A 20,969-nucleotide genomic window follows, 5' to 3' on the forward strand; every position below is an offset into this window, starting at 1 on the left:
CATTATATTTTAAACCAGATTTATTTACATCCCTGCAGAAGCACTCTGTATATGTGCAAGCCAGATATGAATTTATTTTGATTGGTTTGTTTTTCACTGATGAATTCATCCATACACAAGGAATCAAAATAGCCAGGTTTAAATTTAATGTATTATGTGGTACCAGGATTTTCATGGAATTAAACAGCTTGCTTTGAAGCCAGCTGAACTTCCCTATAGCATATGTTTATCAATTGAGTTTCCTATTTGTGTTGCACTTTGTGTGTTCTCTCTGCTGTCTGAAGTGACAGTCCTGGGCTTGCAGCAGCTGCAGGCTAACTTATGTCAGTGAAAAAGGCCTGTTTGTGGGTAGGACAGTCTTGATTTGTTCCCATACCTTAATGTTCTGGGACTGGGGTCTGGTCTGAGGAAGTGTGTACTGGAGTAGGAACAGTATAATCTCTTTTGATAAATGTAGTGTCTTGAGGGAGTTTTTAATCTAACTAAATGATCATCCAAATTAACTTTTGACCTATAAACATCTTGCTACCATGGCAAACAAATCCAAAACAAATGGTAAAACTCAGCTAGCAACAAAAATGTGCAAACCTCAAATGTAGTTTAGTTGAGTCACACACACTAGTTCCTCTGATCTGGGAAAGTCCAGTTGTAACTTTGGACTTTTTGGTCTTCCAGTGGAGCTGTCTATCAAAACAGTGTTGTTAGTTTGTATTTCTTTCAGTGGCTGATGCTTTTGTATTGTGAGCCCTGCTGTCCATGCTTTCCTGCATGTAGTACTTGTTAGTATTGCATAAAAGGCTGTCTAAACAGTGATGCCTCCCTTGTGCAAGGCTTGAAATATCATGCCCACAGCAAATAGGGAATCTTTCCTTTGAAAAATGTCAGTAATTCTAAGACTGGGCTTCTTCTTTAAGTCCAGTGGTTGTCTTGTGGAATGAAAGGGAGTTCTTCAAATAGTAATGGATTGCTCAATGCAGCAGTAAAGGAGTCCTTAGTATGGAGTCCTGCTGGCTGTGGCCTCTTCAGGCTTCAGTGGACTGAAGCTTTATGCTGATAGTTCTCAGTGCAGTGCTTATTTTGATTCCTGTGGGCACTGTTTAAACCATGAGGGAGACTTGGAAGGGGCACAGCAGCGATGCTCTGGAGACACTGTGTATAGGGAGGTGCATTTCAAATTGCCAGTGAGAGTAAGGACACAGGTGGCAGTGACAGAAGACTTCCTTCAGTAGATCATGGAAAATAAGAAAGAAGAGCAGTTGGTTTATTACTTCAATGTTCATCTTGGAAGCAAAGGCTGAATTTGTGAGCTTGATGAGCAAATGAATGCAATGAACCTGAGCATATATAGTTTGAAGGGATGTTTTCAAAATTAATCAGATTATATCAGTCTCCTGTCTTTAAAACAGCCAAAGTCAGAATGTGGTGAGTGTGCATTGTGCTTTTGTAAAGTGAATGGGGGCTTGAGTAATGCCTGCAGTGGAGAGGTGAGTGACAGTTGTGGGGGAACAGACGAGCAGGGAGTCCTGCGCCTCCTGTGCTCTTTTATTTTATTTTCCCTATAACAGCAAGCAAAGACATATTGGTGGTCATATTTTACAGCCTCACACATTCCAGCTTTCTCTACCCAAGTAGTACAACCAGTTAACTATAGCTGAAGATTTACATTTTGCAATCTTAATAGAAATTTGAGAGATGTTGTTATTGATATTTCAATCCCTACAGAAGGGGGCAATTTCTGTCTAAAATGTATCGATATGTTCCTTGTATATTTGACAGAAAGTGGGAAAAACAATTTTTTTTCTGAAAATGTGTATGCACAGTAGTGGTTCCTGCATCAGGAGAATAGAGTTTATTAGAACTTTCTGTTTGTACTGCTTAGGCAGCTACAGCACATGTCACTTCTCTGAAGCAGGTAAGTGGTTAGCAAAATAAGGAAAAGGGTGTAGGCAAAATGCAGATCTGAAATGACTGAGCAGGTATGTTAGGTCACTGATATTCCATCACTGTAACCCAATTTTTCAGTTTTTTATATTCCTTTCCTTATGTAGTCTAGGTTGTTTTTTTTTTCTTTTCTTTTTTTTTTTTTTCTCTCCATGGAATTTAAAGTTGTCACATTTCAATGCCATTTTTGGCGTTGTTGAGAAACGCTGGTTATACAGGACTGCCAGGGCCTCATGGTTGGTGTTTTGTTTCTAACTCTCAAGACAAGCAAGGTACAGACACAGCTTCTATGCAGCTGCCTGGGTGGACATTTGTGTCTCAGCTGCAGTGTTAAGTCTACTGTGTGGCAGCTGTGAAATTGAGCTCTGATTTTTGAGAAGGTGTAGGGATATAGAATTCAAATTTTAATGAGCAAGGATATGTGCTTGAATTTAGAAAGCGTGTTAGTAATTTCCTGGTTTAATGTTGACAGTAGAGGTAGGAGGGGAATGGAGACTTGTGTTTAGGGCTTGGCAAAGAACCAGGAGCTGCACCTTGGATCAAATAAAATTTGGGAACATTTGTTCTACGACATGTAGGATATTTGACTGCAGACAGTGGTATGTTTTTCTAAAAGTCTTTCAATGTCCCAGGCTCATGTTCTGTGCATTTGCAATAAAAATTCAAATTCTTAATTGCATAGAAGAGAGTGAGGACTCCACTTTTGATTTAAGGAGTTACATTTTCAGCCATTGTCTATAATATGAAAATACAACTGTTTAATTTTAATGTTTGTGTTTGATTTTTATAGGAGAAGATGTTTGGTCTTACGCAAAGGGACTTCCTCAATTGTTTCAGCAGGGTGGAGTCTTCTACAGCATAATGAAGAAAACAACAGGTATTTTTTTTGTTTTATTTTTATTCCTTCCTTCCTCTGTCTCCAAATCCTGAAAACTGTCAATTGGTATTGAGTTGAGCACAAATATATATTCTTTTTATTCTATTACTATGGTAAGTTTTTGTTCTTAAATATTGGAGAAGTCCTAATGCTCCCTCAGACAGACTAAGATAGGGAATCTGCCTAAACCTATTTCATTGAACTTAAACCTGTTACTTCCTGAAATTTTCACTTCCTGAATTGTACAAACAGCTCTTTTCTTTTTTTTTTTTCTTAGTAACAGTATGACCAAAAAAAAAAATCAACTGATTTTTTGTTTTCTTAATCTTTTTCTCCTGTAAAGATCAAACAACAAGAAAATCATAACACCTATTCCTTTACTTTAAGATGCTTACGGGATAAGGAGTTTACCTTTCTTGTGCTTCTTAGTAGATATTTTATACATGTTTTAAATTTAAATGGTTGGTTAAATTTGTTTTTCATGTTCCTAAGATTATTGTTCAAAAGCAAAATTATCAATCCCCTTCTTGAATTGCTGAATGTTGCGTCTTGGGTTATGTGCAGAATAACCAAGCAAGTAGAGTACATTTGATTTTTAGGTGGCTTTAAAAATACTGCCCACAAAAAATAGCAACTGTTTCTTTAGAGAAGAAAGTACTAAGGAGTTATTTTCTCCCAAAGTTTATTTTCTTGATGAAATCTTTGCATTCACAGTTTAGCTGTTGTGATTTCAGCTATTATAATGGTCCCTTTACTGCTTTCTTGCTATTTGATTTTTTTCTTAGGCAGTTTTATCAACCTTAACTTTATCTTACTTATTTCTGGAAATAAATTAAAATGTGTGATATACTCAATGCCCACTACCTCTCACTGAATTATTACCCTGATAATAGAGTTAGCATGCAAGTGTCTTATATGTTTCCTTTTAGTTTTCCTTCTTTTACTATGCTTGTACAGTAACGAGTGCTGCATTGTTTCTGGAAAATGAATCAGCTAAAACAGTGCCTGATGGAAAGGGTATTTTTGACCAATTAATGGCTTGCCAGATTTGAAATCTTGAAATGAATCCAAGGAATTTTAACCCAACTCACAGAAAATGTCTAACTTAAAAGCCATTTTTCCCAGCTTACTGTGTGAGAAATAAGGCTGTAGCAGATCATGGTGTAAAATGCCTACATACAGAGAAGTGCAATAGTTTCAAATACAGACTGTGTTGGTAGGTACAATTGCTATTTCAGCATTAGTACACTTTTACAATTCCAGTATGCAACAATCTGACTTATCTTTCCAGTTTAAGAAGCTACTTACCTATTTGTAATCTTTTAGGTAATGTAATAATGCACCTATTACACTGGACCTTGGGAACAAAGCTGTCTGGGGAGTGTAGGTACTGTTAATCGAATGAAACTTGATTTAATAGATCTTGTTTAAGGTCTTACTTTGAGATTTTGGGATTGCAGTTTCAGAGGCAGTTTTGGTCAATCGTAGGAATTGTTTCAGTTCCCTCTTTTGCAAATGAAAGTTGAGCTGCTAAATTACGTACTTAAAAATGTTCTTCAGGCGAAGTTAGACAGGTAGGTGTTTGAGGTTTAATTCTGTTCTGCATTTTGGCTGTTTGGTTATTGGTTCCCATGGATATGTAAAGAAAGGAGCTACATGTCTGAAGCTCTCAGAATAAAATCTTATTTGTAGGTCCTCTGCAATTGTGCATGTGTGAATCAGAAGCTGTGGAGGATGAGATTAATAAGTAGGTTCATTAGGATGAAAAGAGTTTAATAACTTATCAAATTATTGAATGACCTTTTCCCACCGTTGCCCAGAATACTCATTTTGAAAGCATTATATTTGGTAATACAGAAATAGAATTTGCTTATTGTGTTTCTTCCCTTCTGAATAATTTCTGGTGGTTTTCTTCAAGAATTTTGAGAATGAGAGGAAAAATCCCAACAATTTACCTGTTCCTGGCACCTTTTAAACTGTGTTGTTTTCATTTTAGCTCTCCATGCATAGCTGATGGAACTAAAGTGAAGAGAATGGTTGCAGCCAAGTTTTCATCTGCAGATAGCTTTTAACTCACAGAAAGCCACCATCACTGAAGTGATACCTTACTGCTTTTTACAGCCTGCATGGGACAGAGTTGAAAGAATTATTTTGTGTTTTATGATGATAAACTGGAAAAACTGAATGTTGTCCATTTTTGGCACACAGAAACTTCAGAACTTAAAATTATCTAGTGAACTCACAATTTGACCAATCTGTTAAAATAGAAAGTGGGACAATTAAACAAACAGCAGAGCAATAACATTATGCCTTATGTTTGTTTTGTAAAGGTTAATAGTTATACTATCTGGGACTACTAAATACAGTAAGCTTGAAACAATTCTGTTAATCAAGCCACACTTCCTCTCAGAGAACAAGACAAAATAGCAAAGTTGAAATGCCTCAGGCTTAGCAGCAGTTAGGCAACCAGAAATCCTACTACAGTTCTAACTAGTATGGAAGTAGTCTCAAATAGTATTTCTTCAATAGGTAGTGTTTTGAACTGTTCTCCTTATCAGTTTTTGGGTTTTGATTTTTGATGGTTTGGGTTTGTGTGATTTTGGGGCTATGGGTGGTGGTAGTGATGGGGTTTGGCTTGTTCTACATTACTGCAAGCATAGAACTGCAAGTCGTAGCAGTGTGGTCATTTTATCTTGTAATAGTGCAATCTCTTCATCAGAGTCATCATGGAAGGCAGCAGCATCTTTGCAGCATGCTGTGGTTATTGTATGGCATAAAAACCTAAGTTTTTTCTCCTACAGTAGTAACTTTCAGTGTTTGATTTTACATACTTGATTCAGTAAATTTAAATACAGTAATTACTGTATGTTCAGAGCATGCCTTAAAATATGTTAGCACTTTGAATAACTTTTCCTTTCTTTATAGGTTTGGCTGATGGCAAGCACTGCACTTTTCCACATCTGCCTGGTAAAAACTTTGTGTACAATGCAGCAGAAGACAGACTAGAGCTGTGTGTGGATGCTGCTGGGCACTTCCCAATTGGTCCTGATGTTGAAGAGCTGGTTAAAGAGGCCTTAAGTCAAGTGCGAGCAGAAGCTGCTTCAAGAAGCAGGGAAGCAAGTCCTTCACATGGAATACTGAAGCTGGGTAGTGGTGGAGTGGTGAAAAAGAAATCTGAACAACTACATAACATAACTGCATTTCAAGGAAAGGGTCATTCCCTAGGAACTGCATCTAGTAGTCAACAACACGATCAAAGAGCCAGGGAAACACCACTTTTAAGAAAGCATAGCACAGAAACGGACTTCAGTCCTTCTGCTAAAATTGAGCCTTCTGTATTCACAGCTGCTTCTGGTAACAGTGAGCTTATTCGAATTGCTCCGGGAGTTGTGACAATGAGAGACAGCAGGCAGCTTGACCCCACTTTGATTGAGGCACAGAGAAAAAAGTTGCAGGAAATGGTCTCTTCTATTCAGGCTTCAATGGATAGACATTTGCGGGATCAGAATACAGAGCAGTCAGCATCAGTTGATGTATCTCAAAGAAAAGTAGAGTCAGTGAGTTCAACTGCTAAAACTGGGAGCTTTCAGGCTGCCTTACCTGAATCATTCTCTGCACCAAGTGGTACTGAACACTTGAATACTGAATCAACTGATGGTAACATGGTGAATTCTGTGGGAACAACATTCCCTGCAAGGTCTAAAGCACAAAAGGGAAATTCTGTTGAGGAGCTTGAGGAGATGGATAGTCAAGATGCAGGAATCACTAATGCAACTGAGCCAATGGATCACTCTTGATAGGTTAAAATCTAATAAGGGTAGAAGAAATTACTGTTCAAATGTAATGTTTATTGGCTGGGCCACACAAAGTGATTAGTTATTAAATCTTGTATGTATGTCAAAGATTATATCATCTTATTCAGTGCATGATAAGCATGTGATTGGCAATAGCTTTCAATATTACCATACTGCTGCCCAGGCTGGCTCTGTTACCTGTAAATTAGTTATTAGAAAATGCACTGAGATGAATATCTGCTGTACATGTGGGTTCTTGAAAATTCTTTGTAAGTTTTAATTTCTTAGAAGTCTTAAAATTTAAGCCCATGCAAGGTTCTTACCCATGCTAGCTTAAGGTTACTGGAAGGGCTAGAACAGGCAAAACTAGAAACATGGCAAAGTTAATTCTGTCCCAGGTACTTAATTCCAATAAAAAATACCCTATTGTCATAAATTAGACATACATTTCAAAAAGTAACTGAAACTAAACTTCTGCTCAATTTGATAATGCAGCATATACAGTACTTTAATTAAACTTTGCTGGCACTTCTCCAATTTAATAACCTTTTAATTCATATCTTCCTCTCAGAGATCTTGGAATAAGTGGAACTTTAGTAAACTGAAGTCTAAGTTCTCCTATTGTCAGTTAGAAAGCAAGTTATAAAAAAGGCCACATAGCATATGATGAAGATTCATTGAATGTGCTGTGTTTATGCCTGGCTGTCTGAGCCAACACAACCATTTTGGTGCTCTCTTGGTAGCATTTCCTCCCAAATACCAAACTGGTCAGGTGGTTGTGCAACTTTTGAGAAAATTACAGTTGGCAATTGCAAGTTAAGAGTAAATGTTCAATGGCAAATCCATTTCTTTTAGAAGACTTAGATTGCTAGCATTGGTTAGAAATAGCAAAAATGAAATAACAGCTGTCCTCTTAAGAGCAAATTAACAATTTATTGGAAGGAAATGACTCTCTAACACGCATTATCCTAAAGCGTTTGGTGATAATTGAGCTTTTAGAAGCTCACTGTTTACTCTGTGGGAACAAGGGATACAAGCTGTTTCAGTGTCTATAAAGACTACCCACCTCTCTCAGCCTCCCTTCAGTTTGTGATGCAGATTTCCCTGCATCAATGATAATAGAGCTGGTATCCACTTAAGCAGTGTGTTCATCAGACCTGTAGTGCTAGTTTTTAAGAAGCAGCCATTGTGCTTGCTCCCTAAGAATGGAATGTGTTTCTGATACTGCACTTTGCTTCCTATCTTCATAGTCATTTAAATGCACTATTGTTGCTTCTTCTCATGGTAAAATAACATTGAATGGATGAAAAGATCTTAATACAGCTTCAAAGGAATTAAGAGCATTTAAATACTGAAGTCTGTGTTTGTGCACATGTAGATTTTTACCAGTTCACAAATGTGGTTTGTGTTGTATATGTTTGTATTCAGGAAAGTCTCCTCACTTTTTACATTTCTAATCACTTAAACAGTTCTAAGCGTTAGTATGAGAAAATGTCCCATGGGGAAGGATTTATTTTTGTATGTAGAACTGAAATGAAGCAAGTCACTTAAAGAATAGCCCTTCTCTTTTGTCAAAGTAAATTAAAATTACTCTGTTGGTTAACTTTTTATGTAGATGGTACAAATATTTTATGATTTCATACACTACTTAGAGGTAAAATATAAATACCACATTTTCACAAATAAATGTTAATGAAAAATGTTAAGATCTCAAATTGCTATCTGGTAAATTAGCAATTTGGAAACTTGGAATGTATGAAGTAATTGGCTTGCCAGAACTGACCTTGCTGATGCACTGATTAACTGGCAGGGCTTATTCAATGAGAAACAGGATGCACATGCAGCACCTGGAAGCCTGCCATGACTTCTGAAAACATTTAGTCTCCCGTGAATCAGTCTAGCTCGCTGAAGGCTACATCTATATAGAAAATGTTGAGTAGAGGCTTGTGCTTTGTCACAGTGTTAAAAAAGTATAGCAGTGACTTGTTCTGGGAAAGAATGTCAATTGGGAGAGGCTGGGGGGGAGGAATCTGCTGGATCTCTTGCATTTTAGACCAGGTAGCCAATGCTTTGATAATTTTAACCTTTTCTTTAGGGAAAAAAAGTCTTCCTTGGCTGGAAAAATAATGAGCGAGCAGTGTATATGACAGAATTTCAAGTTTGAAATAAATTGAAATATTTATTGCCCATCATTCTTATTTCAAGGTAAAATGCTTCTTTCTTGCCTTTCTGGTAAGCCTGCAGAAGTTTGTGTGCCTTTTACTGTGTAAAGAGGAAGGCTTGGTTTAGTTTTGACACACTTCCCATTTCAGCAGTAATTTGACATTTTCCTTCTTATCTAAATAGGCATAGAAACAGATAATAGCTCTGTTTGACTCACCATTAGTTTCATCTCAGGCCCACTCAAGTAGTGTAGACCAGAGCCCTCCAGTTCCTAAAAGAAGATGGTCTCACAGGACTGGTAAAATGTCAGTCACAAGATCTGCTGGTGTGAATTCTGGAAAGCAGGACTGTGCATATTTCTTTGCAGTGTTCTTATCTCACATAGCTTTTTCATGCATTTAATATCAGTGGTTTTGAGAAAGATAGATAGCTCTTGATACTCTCAAGTGGAGCTAAACTTCATCTGTGTGCCAGTGCGATGTGTGACTGTGCAGGAGAAGTGAAATAAAGAACACTGAAGTGTAAGTTGGAACAGATGTTTCATTTGGTTGCTGGCAGTGGGTGCAAATGTAAGTGGAGACAAATCTGTGTGCCTGTCCAAGAAGCACCAGTGTGGTTGTTAGAATTCCCTGTTAGAATCAGGAAAATGCTGCTGGAGTACAAGGGCAGGGAAGACTTTGGCTCATTGTGGATGAGAAGATGTGTCAGTAGGACTTCTCAAATGTCAAGAACAGTGCCCTTTTATTGAAAAGTAAAGGCAACCAACCCAAATTCTTGCTACCAAATTGCCTGTAGAAAAAGGTTGTGGTTTTGGGTACCCACCGTGATTACTTTCTTGTCTGAAGGCCAAGGGTCTTCTATGCTGTGTCTCATGGCAAAGAAGACGCATTATTAGAAAATCCTAAATGCTACTATGGCTTAGTATGTATAACCCAAAGAAAAGATGATCGCTAAAAATACAGGCCTAGTACAAAAATAAAAAAAGGGAATGAACTAGATTGCTGATGAGCATATGGGAAACCTTGGGAGAACAGATCAGTTTTCCAAAACTTTTACTACTTCAAATGGCTGGCTGCTTAGTTGACTTTTTGATAGTGCTGTTTCTCTCTGAATTGTTTGCATTTCAGTGAGGGAAAATAAATAGCAGATTTTCAAATGAAATCAAATAAATGTATTTGGGATGTCTTCCCTGTTGTAGTCACAAAACAGCTGTGTGCATTGTTGGCTTTGTGAATTCCATGTAGTTTACTAGTCTTGTGCTGGCTGCAAAATACAAGCTGGACATTGCCTCTGCCAGAGTGCTTTAGCAGTGTCACAGAGGCACAGTGCCACAGGGCTGTGTGCTAACAACCCTGCAAGGCCAAAATTCTTCATTTACACTCTTTCATGAAGTAGAATCTGTTGTCATTGTCACAGGGTTAGTGGAGTTGCTTGCTACTTTTTCAATGCGCTGAAAATGCCAGGTAACAAAATTCTTGGTATGTTTACAGTTGGGAGAGTGATGCTCGATCTGAGTTGTATGGAAAATGAATGATTTAAGAAGATGCCACTGTTATCTCTACATTTGTTTGGCTCCTATTTTTAAATATCAGAATCTACATGCTTTTGTAAAATAATAATAATATGAATATGAAGTTAATCCTTTTGTTAAAAAAAGCCACAACAGAGAGTGGTTTCTTTGTTTTGCTTGTGGATATCAGTTTAGCTTCATGAAGAAGTTGCTTAAGATCTTTAGAATGCAGGATTCCCTCTGAGCCCTTATGCCTGTGGTTGAGCAATAAAAAGTTGAAACAAGAGTGGTATTGTCAGAGTTATTTTACGTTTGATGAGGATTGTTGCCAAGAAATGAAAGAGTGCACTTTTAGGAGGGAATGCTATTTAAACTGTATAAATAGGAATTAAAATAGTGTATATATTTAGAAAAAAATCTTTTTAAAAAGTAAGTGCTTTACATGTTGAATTAAAAATAAATTAGCATAGAAACTATACCATCTCACAGTACTGGCTGTTATCCAGCAAGGTTTGGTTTGTTCTATTTGTGATTGCTGTACTAATTATATTTGATTTTTTTATCAGTAATGTAACAATAGTGTATTATAACAGTATATAGTGTACTATACTACACTTCACTGTACAGTATTTGGAATTTTCTTTGATTGCTATATTAAAACTATAAGTTGAAACATCTGCTTTGGTTTTATAAGGTGTATTTTTATCTAGCCTTTCACACATTAGCTTGTTTCATTAATGTTGATTTGCCTACAAAACGAGTCAGTTGAAAATGTATTAATTTCTGCATTTTGCATATAAATTGCATTATACTTGCATACATGAATACTAGTACAGAGGTTGAAAAACTGATACAATTCTTAGAAAAGTAAAATCTGATGTTACCCATTTTCCTTTAGAAATGTTTCTTTTTCAAAATAATTTTTTGAGAGAAAAGCTCTTTAAGAAAAAACTTGGGTTTTTTGACCTCATGCCTAAACTAAGTATTTCATTGAACATATAGGACCTTTGAATTTGAGAGATTTCTGAACCATATATTTGAGACCAAAATTCAAGACCTGAATCTTTTTTTTTCAAAATTTTCATGAAGAAGATATAGAAAAATGCTGACCAAGTCAGCATTTAAGATACCTTGCAATCTGTGACTTGAAACGTTGGTCAAAGTGTACTTCAAAGCACAATTTTAATGTGTGCATGTAATATTCAAGTATGAATAGTATAATTTGGAAGAACTACGCTTTTGAAAATTTGGCAATACTCAAAAATGAACATATTGACAACTATCTAAATTATCTCTACGCTTTTCCCACCAGCTACATGTGGTACTTTGTTTCACAAATTGGCTTTAATCAAGACTTCTGAGCCTAGAAACAAGCCATAAAACCCATCTGCAAAACTGTTGTGTTACTTCTTCCTGTATTTACTGAAAGGCCTTAATTCCAAGTGCGCTAGCATTAAAGTATTCTTTAAAATGATGGGTGTAAATACACTGTTAATTTTGATTGCGTATCATATCATGAAGAATTGAAAATTATCCTTCAGAAGATTTGTATTTCAAAAGCTTAAATGATTAATGCTAAGCTAGAAATTTGCTCATCCTTATTAATACAGTACTTATCATTTTAGCCAAAACCAGTACTGAATGTATGAAGTAACAAAGTTAAGTGTGCTTTCAAAGTGTTTTCATTTTCCTTCTGCTCTTAATTGTACAGTCTTAATATCTGTCTCAATTTTTACTTCGGATTGGAGTTTTTTGGTTTGGGTTGTTATTTGTTGTTTGGTTGGTTGGTCTCATTTTTTTCTTATGCATGTCCACAGCAAATCTGTTGTAACATCACTGTAAAACCCCATCTTCCTGTCACCATAAAACTCCTCAAAATACAATCTTATCCCTAGGGCCAGGGTGAGAGTGAACCTTGGATATTCATCAGGATGTGTAGCAAGTTACGGAAGGTGTTTTTGGTATGACAAAGTCAATTCGAACACCTTATACTGTCTGTAGAAGTTAATTGAAATCATGTTGTTTTGCTTGATGTAGAGGCTTTGATATATGTTGGCTTCTACTGGTTTGTGTAGTTTTGAGTATTTATTACTCAGAAATGGATAAAGAAAAGTAGGTGTTTAGATTCACAGTAGGCTTGATGGCCAAGCTGACATTGCAGAAACCCTGTTGCTGCAGCTGGTTTGAAATGGATTATTTGGATTTGAATTACCTAAATTGATGTATACTGGATTATTCTGAACATCTGTTAACGCAGAGGAATTAGGCCTCAGTGTAGGCATGACCTCTCTTGCAGTAACTTGCAGGCACTTTAAGAGGTTTCAGAAAAGACTATTATTCTTTGTTCTGTTACTGAAAAACATTGATTATGAGATAGCTGCACAGACTTGTGTTTGGACTTTATCCACCTCTGTTTTTAAAAGACTGCCTAATTTTGTTTTCTGCTGGAAATAATACTTCTAGTGGCTTGTCTTGCTGGTAGCAAATCTAATTTCACTTCTAAAGTGATCCTGTAGGTCTGGACTGGGTCTGTGCTGTTTGGAAACTCGTATTCAATAAGTGAAAAATTAAAAGAAAGATGGCAGATGGAAGGAAGTTACTAGAAATTATAAGAAGGTCTAAATGGTGCTATGGTTCTTATTAGCCAACAGTCTGTGGAGTCTGTCTGGATGAAAAGCACAGTCACTTCTTACAAACCCACAAGGCATCCTTCAAGCAACTTCTTTCAGAGTAAGAAAACTTGATTTTGTAGGCCACTTTGTCAAGTCAGTGTATAAGATTTTCTTTAAAATGAAGTTTCTTTTAGATTGTCACATTGTTGTGTAAATGTAGAGCAATACTTGCCAGACTCTACCTCCTGATCTTAAATTCTCCTTTCCCACATGCATTTGTGCCGCCTCTGCAAATCCTCGAGAGGTCTTCTGACACTGGGCTGCCTTTCCTGTTTGCTTTTCATCTGTCTCTTGAGCTTTTATTCTATATCCATTTTACCACGGATATTTTTGCAAGTTTATTGTCCTCTATTTATACTGTGCCTTTTAAAGACAGTAAGAGGCAACAAATGATTGAATTTCACACAAATTAGACTGATGTGTAAGAAAACCTTATTGCAAGCACAGAAACCTTACATGGCACAGAAAGGAACAGAGGGAGATTGCTGGGAGATGGGAGTACTTACATATCCAGAAGGGAAGAAGATGCACGGGGATTTATCAGCGTTTGTAAAAATTCACGTTGTTGTTTGGTAGGCAAACATGTTTTATGTTCTTCCATCTCCATGTGAAACTTTAGAAGCTGCAGTGGCTCACTCCAAATCTGGGGATTTCCCTGAGATCCACCTTTGTTTTCTCCCAGGAACAGAAGCTGCCAAATATATACGTTTCAACCCCATGGGAGAAAAGGGGTGAGACCTTACCACACATTGCCCCATGATAATGTAGCTTTTGTGGCAGTGAGGAAAAAGCCAAAACACACAGAAAATGCAAGAGCCTAACTTAAACATGGGGGAAATGAAATAACTCTTATTTCTATTTGTATGCTCAAATCTGTCCAAGCATTGCTCAGTGCATACCAAATCCTACACCTGATCACTGCACATACAAGACATTCCTTAGAATAAGGCCCTTCCTGGCTTCCTAAGGCAGATGCTGGAAATAGCAATTATTTTTGCAGGCAGCAAAGAGGGATGCAGAAAATAAAGGTCAAGAGTACCTGCTTCTTTTGGCTTTCAAGATAAGAAAAGTCAAGGCACGGTACAATGGAAAAAACAAAATGCCACTATTTATTTCTTTGTTCCCTCTGTTTTTCCGAACTGTCACCACTTCTTTACCCTGCCACATTCACCAACACTTTTTTTGTTTATTTTCTTCCCTGAATTCGACATCAGCTGAGCTGGCCCATTCCCTCCTTAGTCTGATAACTTTGGACTCTCAGGTCTCTATTAAGTCAGCAATCCAAAAATTCCCAGTTATCTATTGCCACTGTGAAAATAACCTTTTATTATTTGACATTTTGTTTCTTTCTAACCCTAACCTGAGGTTCTACATTGTAAACTCTCATAAACTCCCATCTTTTCACAAACTCAGAAAATACATTTACAGTAACTGAAGACCTTTCATTTTACACCTGTTCTGCCTGGAGAAGTGGAGCCAGGATGGAGGTATGCAGTCTTTTGGATCTGTAAGCACCCTCTGATCTGTCTTCTCTCTTCTTGCTGGAATTCTGCAGGGCATGGGAGCAACACTGCCTTGGACAAAGAGGCAAACCACTGTTATGCAAGCAGCAGGGGCCAGCACCTCTGGGAGTGCTGGTTGTGATCCTGGCAGATTTGTCTGTGCGGTTCCCATTTTTGCAATTAGTGTTGGGAGTCTTGTTGCTAGTTTGGAAAGCTGGCAATCAAAACACTGTTCTTTTTATAAAGTAGTTTTGATTTTTGGGTAGAAAGTCAAGCAAGTGCTTTTCATCTATCACCAGGATACTATTGAATTTAGGTTGAATCTAGGCTTGCCTGAATCTAGCTCAGGCAGTTGCCAGGACACTGCTGCTGCTGCCTGCCTGTCAGTGGCTTAGTCTGGCTCTGATAGCTTTAGTCCCTTTCTTTAAGAGTAATTGTTTACTCCTGGAGTTGATAAATGTCTAAGAATTAAGTTGACTTCTCTTGCATTTCTAGTAATGACTTGCTAGGATATAATTCTAAAACTGTGGGGTAATGCTGGTACCTGATTAACAGGTGACTTGCATATGTCGCTTTTGGTCTCCAAAGTTGTAAATATGTTGGTGAAATATTTTTAAAAGAACATTTGCATACTTGACTGGAACTAGTAAAATTATTTCTCCATAATTTCCAAAATAAACAAGTGGCATTTGAGAAATTAGAAAGGTTGTTAACTGAGATTAATATTATAATCTAATCTTGCTGCGGTGTCTTTACTAATTATTGTGAGAGTTGATAGTAAGATGATAGGGAATATCTGGATATAAACTTAATGTTTTTCCCTCTTTCATTGATTCAAGGCTGTTCCACTTTCAGCCCCTAAAAATTAATATTTGCCTGTACAGTACCTCATTTAAGTGAATGCTCAAGCCATTGAAACTACAGGGGATGTGGTTGCCAAATGAAATTTGTCTCTTTAAAGGAATGCTGTCAATCAGTCTAGCTGCCATTGTACTTTGCACAGCAGATGAGGTGAGGCTCAGGGCTTGGTTTCAACGTGACAGCATCCATCTGAGCTGTGCACTGACACCATTTCCCTGCACTCTGTGCAAGAGGATCCTAGTGTTGGTCTCTGGCAGGGCTATATCCCTGGAGCTGCTTTACTGGTCTTCTGAGCCTGGGAACTGTGGTTGTTTTTTTCAGTCCAAGGCTTGATTTCAAGGCCACCTCAGAATTCTTTCAATAGTTGTACAGCCTCCTTGATAAGCTGATATAGGCTGCTTTGGAAACATGCAAGATGTTTTGCATGCGTGATTGTCAGGAAGGTTAATACACCAGAATAAATTCTGAGCCCATCCAGATACACTAGATTATTTTGGTATTTTTGTGATATGGTAGCCTTTAAGCCTTTTGTTTCCACCCTCCCTACTCTAGCATGAATACTGTCAATGTAGTAAAGTAAAATTCATGAAATCACAAGTACATGCAATTCTTCTGTCTAAACACGGGCTAATTGAATTAGGCAAAGGTAACAGTATTTCTTCCCCTTTGCAAGAGGCTGTGTAAATAGGTTGAGTCAAAGTGCACAGAACTTGCTAACTCTTCTGAGTGAAAGGGCTGATTCTTTAAGACTTAACATTTTAGGAAAATGTTATAAAAAGCATTTAGAGAGAATTCCAACAAAATCAGGTCAGCCATGAACAGAGTATTGTCCTTCAGAATCTTTGATACTAAGCAGATGGAAAAAAGAAAAGAATAAAACAAGGCTAAATATGACTGAAGGCATGTAGCAAGTTGAAATTATTCTGAACTGCAGCTCCCCTGAACTGGCTGTGACATGACTGGAGTACAGATGACAAGCTGGAATCTTCAGTACCGAGACATAGAACAGATGCAGATAATAAGGTGCTGTCATATGAAAAACTATTTTAATTTAAAAGAGTATCTGGCATGTATTCTTGTGCTCTTCATTGGGAATTTCTCCAAACATGAGGAAGAAGCTCAACCCCACCAGGATGATGCAAGGAAGAACACCTTGGCTGCTGAATGGTGGTGCTGTGACATTGAATCAAGACCAAGTCAAGCAGCTGGGCTGAAGACTTCATGGATACATGTGGTTTGATTGACATATTTGGTGTTTCAGCCTGTGCTGAGCTCTGAAGATTGCAGTCATTGGAGCAGCTGGTGATAAAGCACTGAAAACTACTAAAAGGAAAGTACCTGGTAAAAGATCTGTGAAGTCACCTACACTGAGCTTTTTCTTTATTTTACAATCATCAAGTGTTTCTTTTACTGTATAGATCTTAGTTCTGTGAGACCAGCAGCAATTGGCTGGGAAACTGTTTGCTGAGGAAATAAGCCTTTTGTTTTCCACAATTAAAAAAACTGATTCTTGAGTTTACTTTGTAGGAATTTTTCTAGATTCTTCTCTTGTACTAAGAAATCAGTTGCCTGCCTTGTTGATTATTTGTGCTGAGAATCATCTTCACAAAGACTCTGGCTTCCTCTGTGGTAAGGTTTCCAAACAACCTACGAGAGAACATTTAGGACAGACTGATTATTCTTAACTTCAAGTCAGTGATGTTAAGCCCTGTGCCTCACAGGGAACATCCATGTACTGCTTTATTGTCTAGAGAAATGTTAAATTGGCTGCCTGAATTCACAATGAGATTCCAGTGCATAGCAACAAAGAATTACAAACTTCTGCATGTGACTTCAGAGTTTTTCCATAATTTCCTTGTGACAATAGGCAGTGGGACCATGACTGGTATTTTTTATTCATTAAAGGAAATGCTTTATTAGGAAATAGATGGAACTCTTACCAGATTGGAGCAGTAAAAAATAGTATACATATAGACCTAATATATGGCCTTATAGTGTGGTACCTTCATACCACTGCAGCTTGGTGATGTGTTTTGAAGCATCAGTGTTGCATGGGGAGGGATCTGTTGCCCAGCAGGAACAATCTGCTGTTAGTTAAGGTCATAATGAATGCCTAATAGAAGTTTCCCCCCTACAGATCAGCAAGAAACTAAACAAGAGGAATAAAGAATGGAACAAATGGTAGGATCATCACTCTCTCTTCCAGGGCACTTTGCCCTTTGAGTTATCTGGGTAAGAGCAAGTGTCCCTGTCTATGGAAATGTGTTGCCCATTGCCATTAGTACTTGAGCAACACTACAAAACCCAAGCAAGATCCAAATGCCAACAACTGATTCAAGTGTTTGGTTTTGATTTGTCAGGAGACTCAAATAACAGTTCTAAGGTAAGGGGAAAGTGGCAAAAAATGACACTGGAAGTATGTCACTGTGACTCAAGGTCTATGAGCTATGATTTGCCTCCTCTCGACACCCTGGACCTGCAGCAATGTCTTTGCACCTGGTCATGGTCTTTGGGTCTAGGCTGGAACTGGGCTGTCCTTTGTCACAAGGGAGTCTTGGGCAGGGCAAATCAAGGCAGAAAGCAGTTCTGCACATTCTTGCACAATGGGACTCAGCTATTGCTGGCTGGTGAGTGTCCTGTCAGAAGCCTATGACACTGAGTCTGGTGGCTTGTGGGCTATGACAGCTCAGATGGGATGGGAGGGGACAGTCCAAATCCTGCCACAGAGACAGTGTCTGTCTGTGCCTACACTCTTACAAGGTCTCTGAAGACAGTAGTAGACCTCTGGGTTGGTTTTGTCAAGTTATTAGAAGCTAAGAAGAGACAGAGAAAGGAGAATGTATCTCCATACTTTTTTTTTTAATCATGTAGGAGCAAAAGAAACTCCAAACATTAGACCTTGTCACACAGGACAGAAAGAGGATAAAAAAAAAAAAAGAGAAAAAAAAAAGAAGTGAGGCATGTATGTGCTTACTGGTGTACTCCAAGGAGAATGTTTACTGGATGTCATAACAATCTACATCTTTAGGCTATTATTCCTTTTAACAACAGGACCATCAGTGCTTATGATTTTAGCATTTTGCTTCAGCTAATGCTTTCAGGATCTATTTCCTGCAAATTAGGAACACACGTGTTACTATGGGAATATACAAGAAGGCACCTATTTAGTCAATAATATTTTCATTTCAGGCTCCTTTCAATGTGAATTAAATATAAATGAGTGCTAAAAGATGCCATTTCATACTGTATGAGGCTGATGACACAAATCCTGTCTCAGGGTGGTTTTTATTACTTTTTCATTACATCTTTTGTAGTTCAAAGACTCCTGTCAGAGCTTTGATGTGCGAAAACCTGCTGCGCTGTCTTCTCAGGATACTAAAAGTGCATCACAGGGAATGTAGGTTGGTGCTGAAGACCTATTAGCAAAGACTACAAATAAAACCCTCACGGATTTAATTTTCTTTGTGAAAGATGCAACGATACTAGTTCGCCCTTGTAACGGTGGGTTTGTGGAGCGGGTGAAGTTGGGTTTTTGGTGGGTTTTTGGTGGGTTTTTGGTGGGTTTTTGGTGGGTTTTTGCCCTCTGGTGCCGTGGGGGCTGTGCCGCCGCCTGTAGTTCCCGCGTGCCCGCGCAGGGGGCGCTGCGAGTCCGGCGTTGCCGCCCGCAGGCACCGGGAGCACTGGCGGTGCTGTGGGGATTCACCGGAGCACTGGCGGTGCTGTGGGGATTCACCGGAACATTGGCGGCGCTGTGGGGATTCACCGGAACATTGGCGGCGCTGTGAGGATGTACCGGGAACACTGGCGGTGCTGTGGGGATTCGCCGGAACACTGGCGGTGCTGTGGGGATGTACCGGAACATTGGCGGTGCTGTGGGGATGTACCGGGAACACTGGCGGTGCTGTGGGGATTCACCGGAACATTGGCGGTGCTGTGGGGATTCACCGGGAACACTGGCGCTGCTGTGGGGATGCACCAGGAATAGCCCCAGTGCTGTGGGGATGCATTGGGAACATTGGCAGAGCTGTGGGGACACACCGGGAACAGCCCCAGTGCTGTGGGGATGTATAGACTCTACACATGGCTTAGTTTCTTCAGATAACTTGTGTGTATTCCATCCTGGAGGACAGCAGACTGCCATGAGCCGGCCGTGTGCCCTGGTGCCCAAGAAGGTTCCCTGGGGTGCATTAGGAAGGGCATTGCCAGCAGGTGGAGTGAGATGATCCTGCCCCTCTACTGGTGGGGCCACATCTGGAGTGCTGTGTGCAGTTCTGGGCTCCTCAGGACGAGAGAGACAAGGAGCTTCTGCAGCAGGTCCAGTGGAGGGCTGCAAAGATGATTAAGGGAGTGGAGCACCTCTTTTAAAATACAATTTAAAGCATAACTGGAACATCTCATGTAGTGACAGGACAAAGGGGAATGGATTCAAACTGAATGACAGTAGGGTTAAGATTAGATATTTGGAAAAAATGATCACCCTTTACTAAGGGTGGTAAGGCACTGGAATAAGTTGCCTGGAGAAGTTGTGGATGCCCCATGCCTGAAAGTGTTCCAGGCCAATTTGGATGGGGCTTTGAGCCACTTAGTCCAGTGGAAGGTGTCCCTGCCCTTGCGTGGGGGCTGGAACTTGATGATCTTTAAGGTCCCTTCCAACCACAATCGTTCTATAGTTCCAGCTAAAGACTTATGTTGGGAAATACCTAGAACACACAGAGTTCTGCTGGAATGTAGCTTTTACTTCATGATCGTGACAGCTTCAGGAGGTCATTGCCTCTGTGCTGGTGGTGGTTAGCAAATTTCCTTAAGTACACCATAGGAAAAAAATGTATGTGGAAAGAAGATGATGGATAAGAAACCATCTGCTGTTTTTGGTGATTTGTTTGGACCACTAAAGTAAAAATCACATTGCAACTAATAAAAAGTGATGTTTTGTCCCTGTGATGGATGTGAGCACTCCAGTGTCAAGTGAACACCATGACTGAGCACCTTTAAAGGCTGTCCCTACCCTTTCTGGGTTTTTTTGACAGTGCAGCTGCCAACACCTGTCTTTAAAGCAGGTGCTCCCACCTTGTTCTCCTAGGAGCTGTGTGGAGTCCATGTGTCCATCAGCACAGCCACACGAGGATGCGATGCCATGTTTCCACCAGAAAGGAAGTTGTAGCCAGGTGGGGTTCAGCTTCCCCCAGACAACTAGTGACAGGATGAGAGAACCCAGTCTTATGCTGTGCCAGGAGAAGTTTAGGTTAGACATTAGGAATTTCTTCACGGGAAGGGTGAGTAAACATTGGAATGTGCTGCCCAAGGAGGTGGTGTAGTCGCCGCCCGTGGAGGTATTCAAGGAAGGATTGGATTTGGCACTCAGCGACGTGATGCCAAATCACGTTGACGGTGGTGTTGTCATACGTTGGACTCGATGATCTGAGAGGTCTTTTCCAATCTGATTCTATTTGGGGGCGGCCTCTTCCCAACAGACCCGTGCCGTGGCTAGAGCAGGAACGCGTAAGAGCGCTGGCTGGCTGATGGATGAGACCCTCGCTTCCCTCTCCTCAAGCACGCGAACAACGAACGACAGGACATGGATTTTGCGGCAAGGGAGGGAAAAGGGAAGAGCTGCCCTCGTCCGCCGGGACAGCTCGCCCCGGCGCGGGA

At 39.3% G+C, this 20,969-nt stretch overlaps 1 protein-coding gene across 1 annotated transcript in view; it reads left to right on the plus strand.

Annotated features, from left to right (window-relative positions):
- Positions 1 to 10,963, plus strand: part of VCPIP1 (valosin containing protein interacting protein 1) — a 30,613-nt gene extending 19,650 nt beyond the window's left edge. The window contains exons 4-5 of the mRNA XM_014307849.2: positions 2,732 to 2,818; positions 5,744 to 10,963. Coding sequence (XP_014163324.1) covers positions 2,732 to 2,818; positions 5,744 to 6,615 — 959 coding nt within the window. The 3' untranslated portion in view covers positions 6,616 to 10,963. The remainder of the gene's footprint in view (positions 1 to 2,731; positions 2,819 to 5,743) is intronic.
- The last annotated feature ends 10,006 nt before the right edge of the window (positions 10,964 to 20,969 follow it).

The sequence above is a fragment of the Geospiza fortis genome, unplaced genomic scaffold, assembly GCF_000277835.1.
Source record: "Geospiza fortis unplaced genomic scaffold, GeoFor_1.0 scaffold121, whole genome shotgun sequence".
NCBI classification, from domain to species: Eukaryota; Metazoa; Chordata; class Aves; order Passeriformes; family Thraupidae; genus Geospiza; species Geospiza fortis.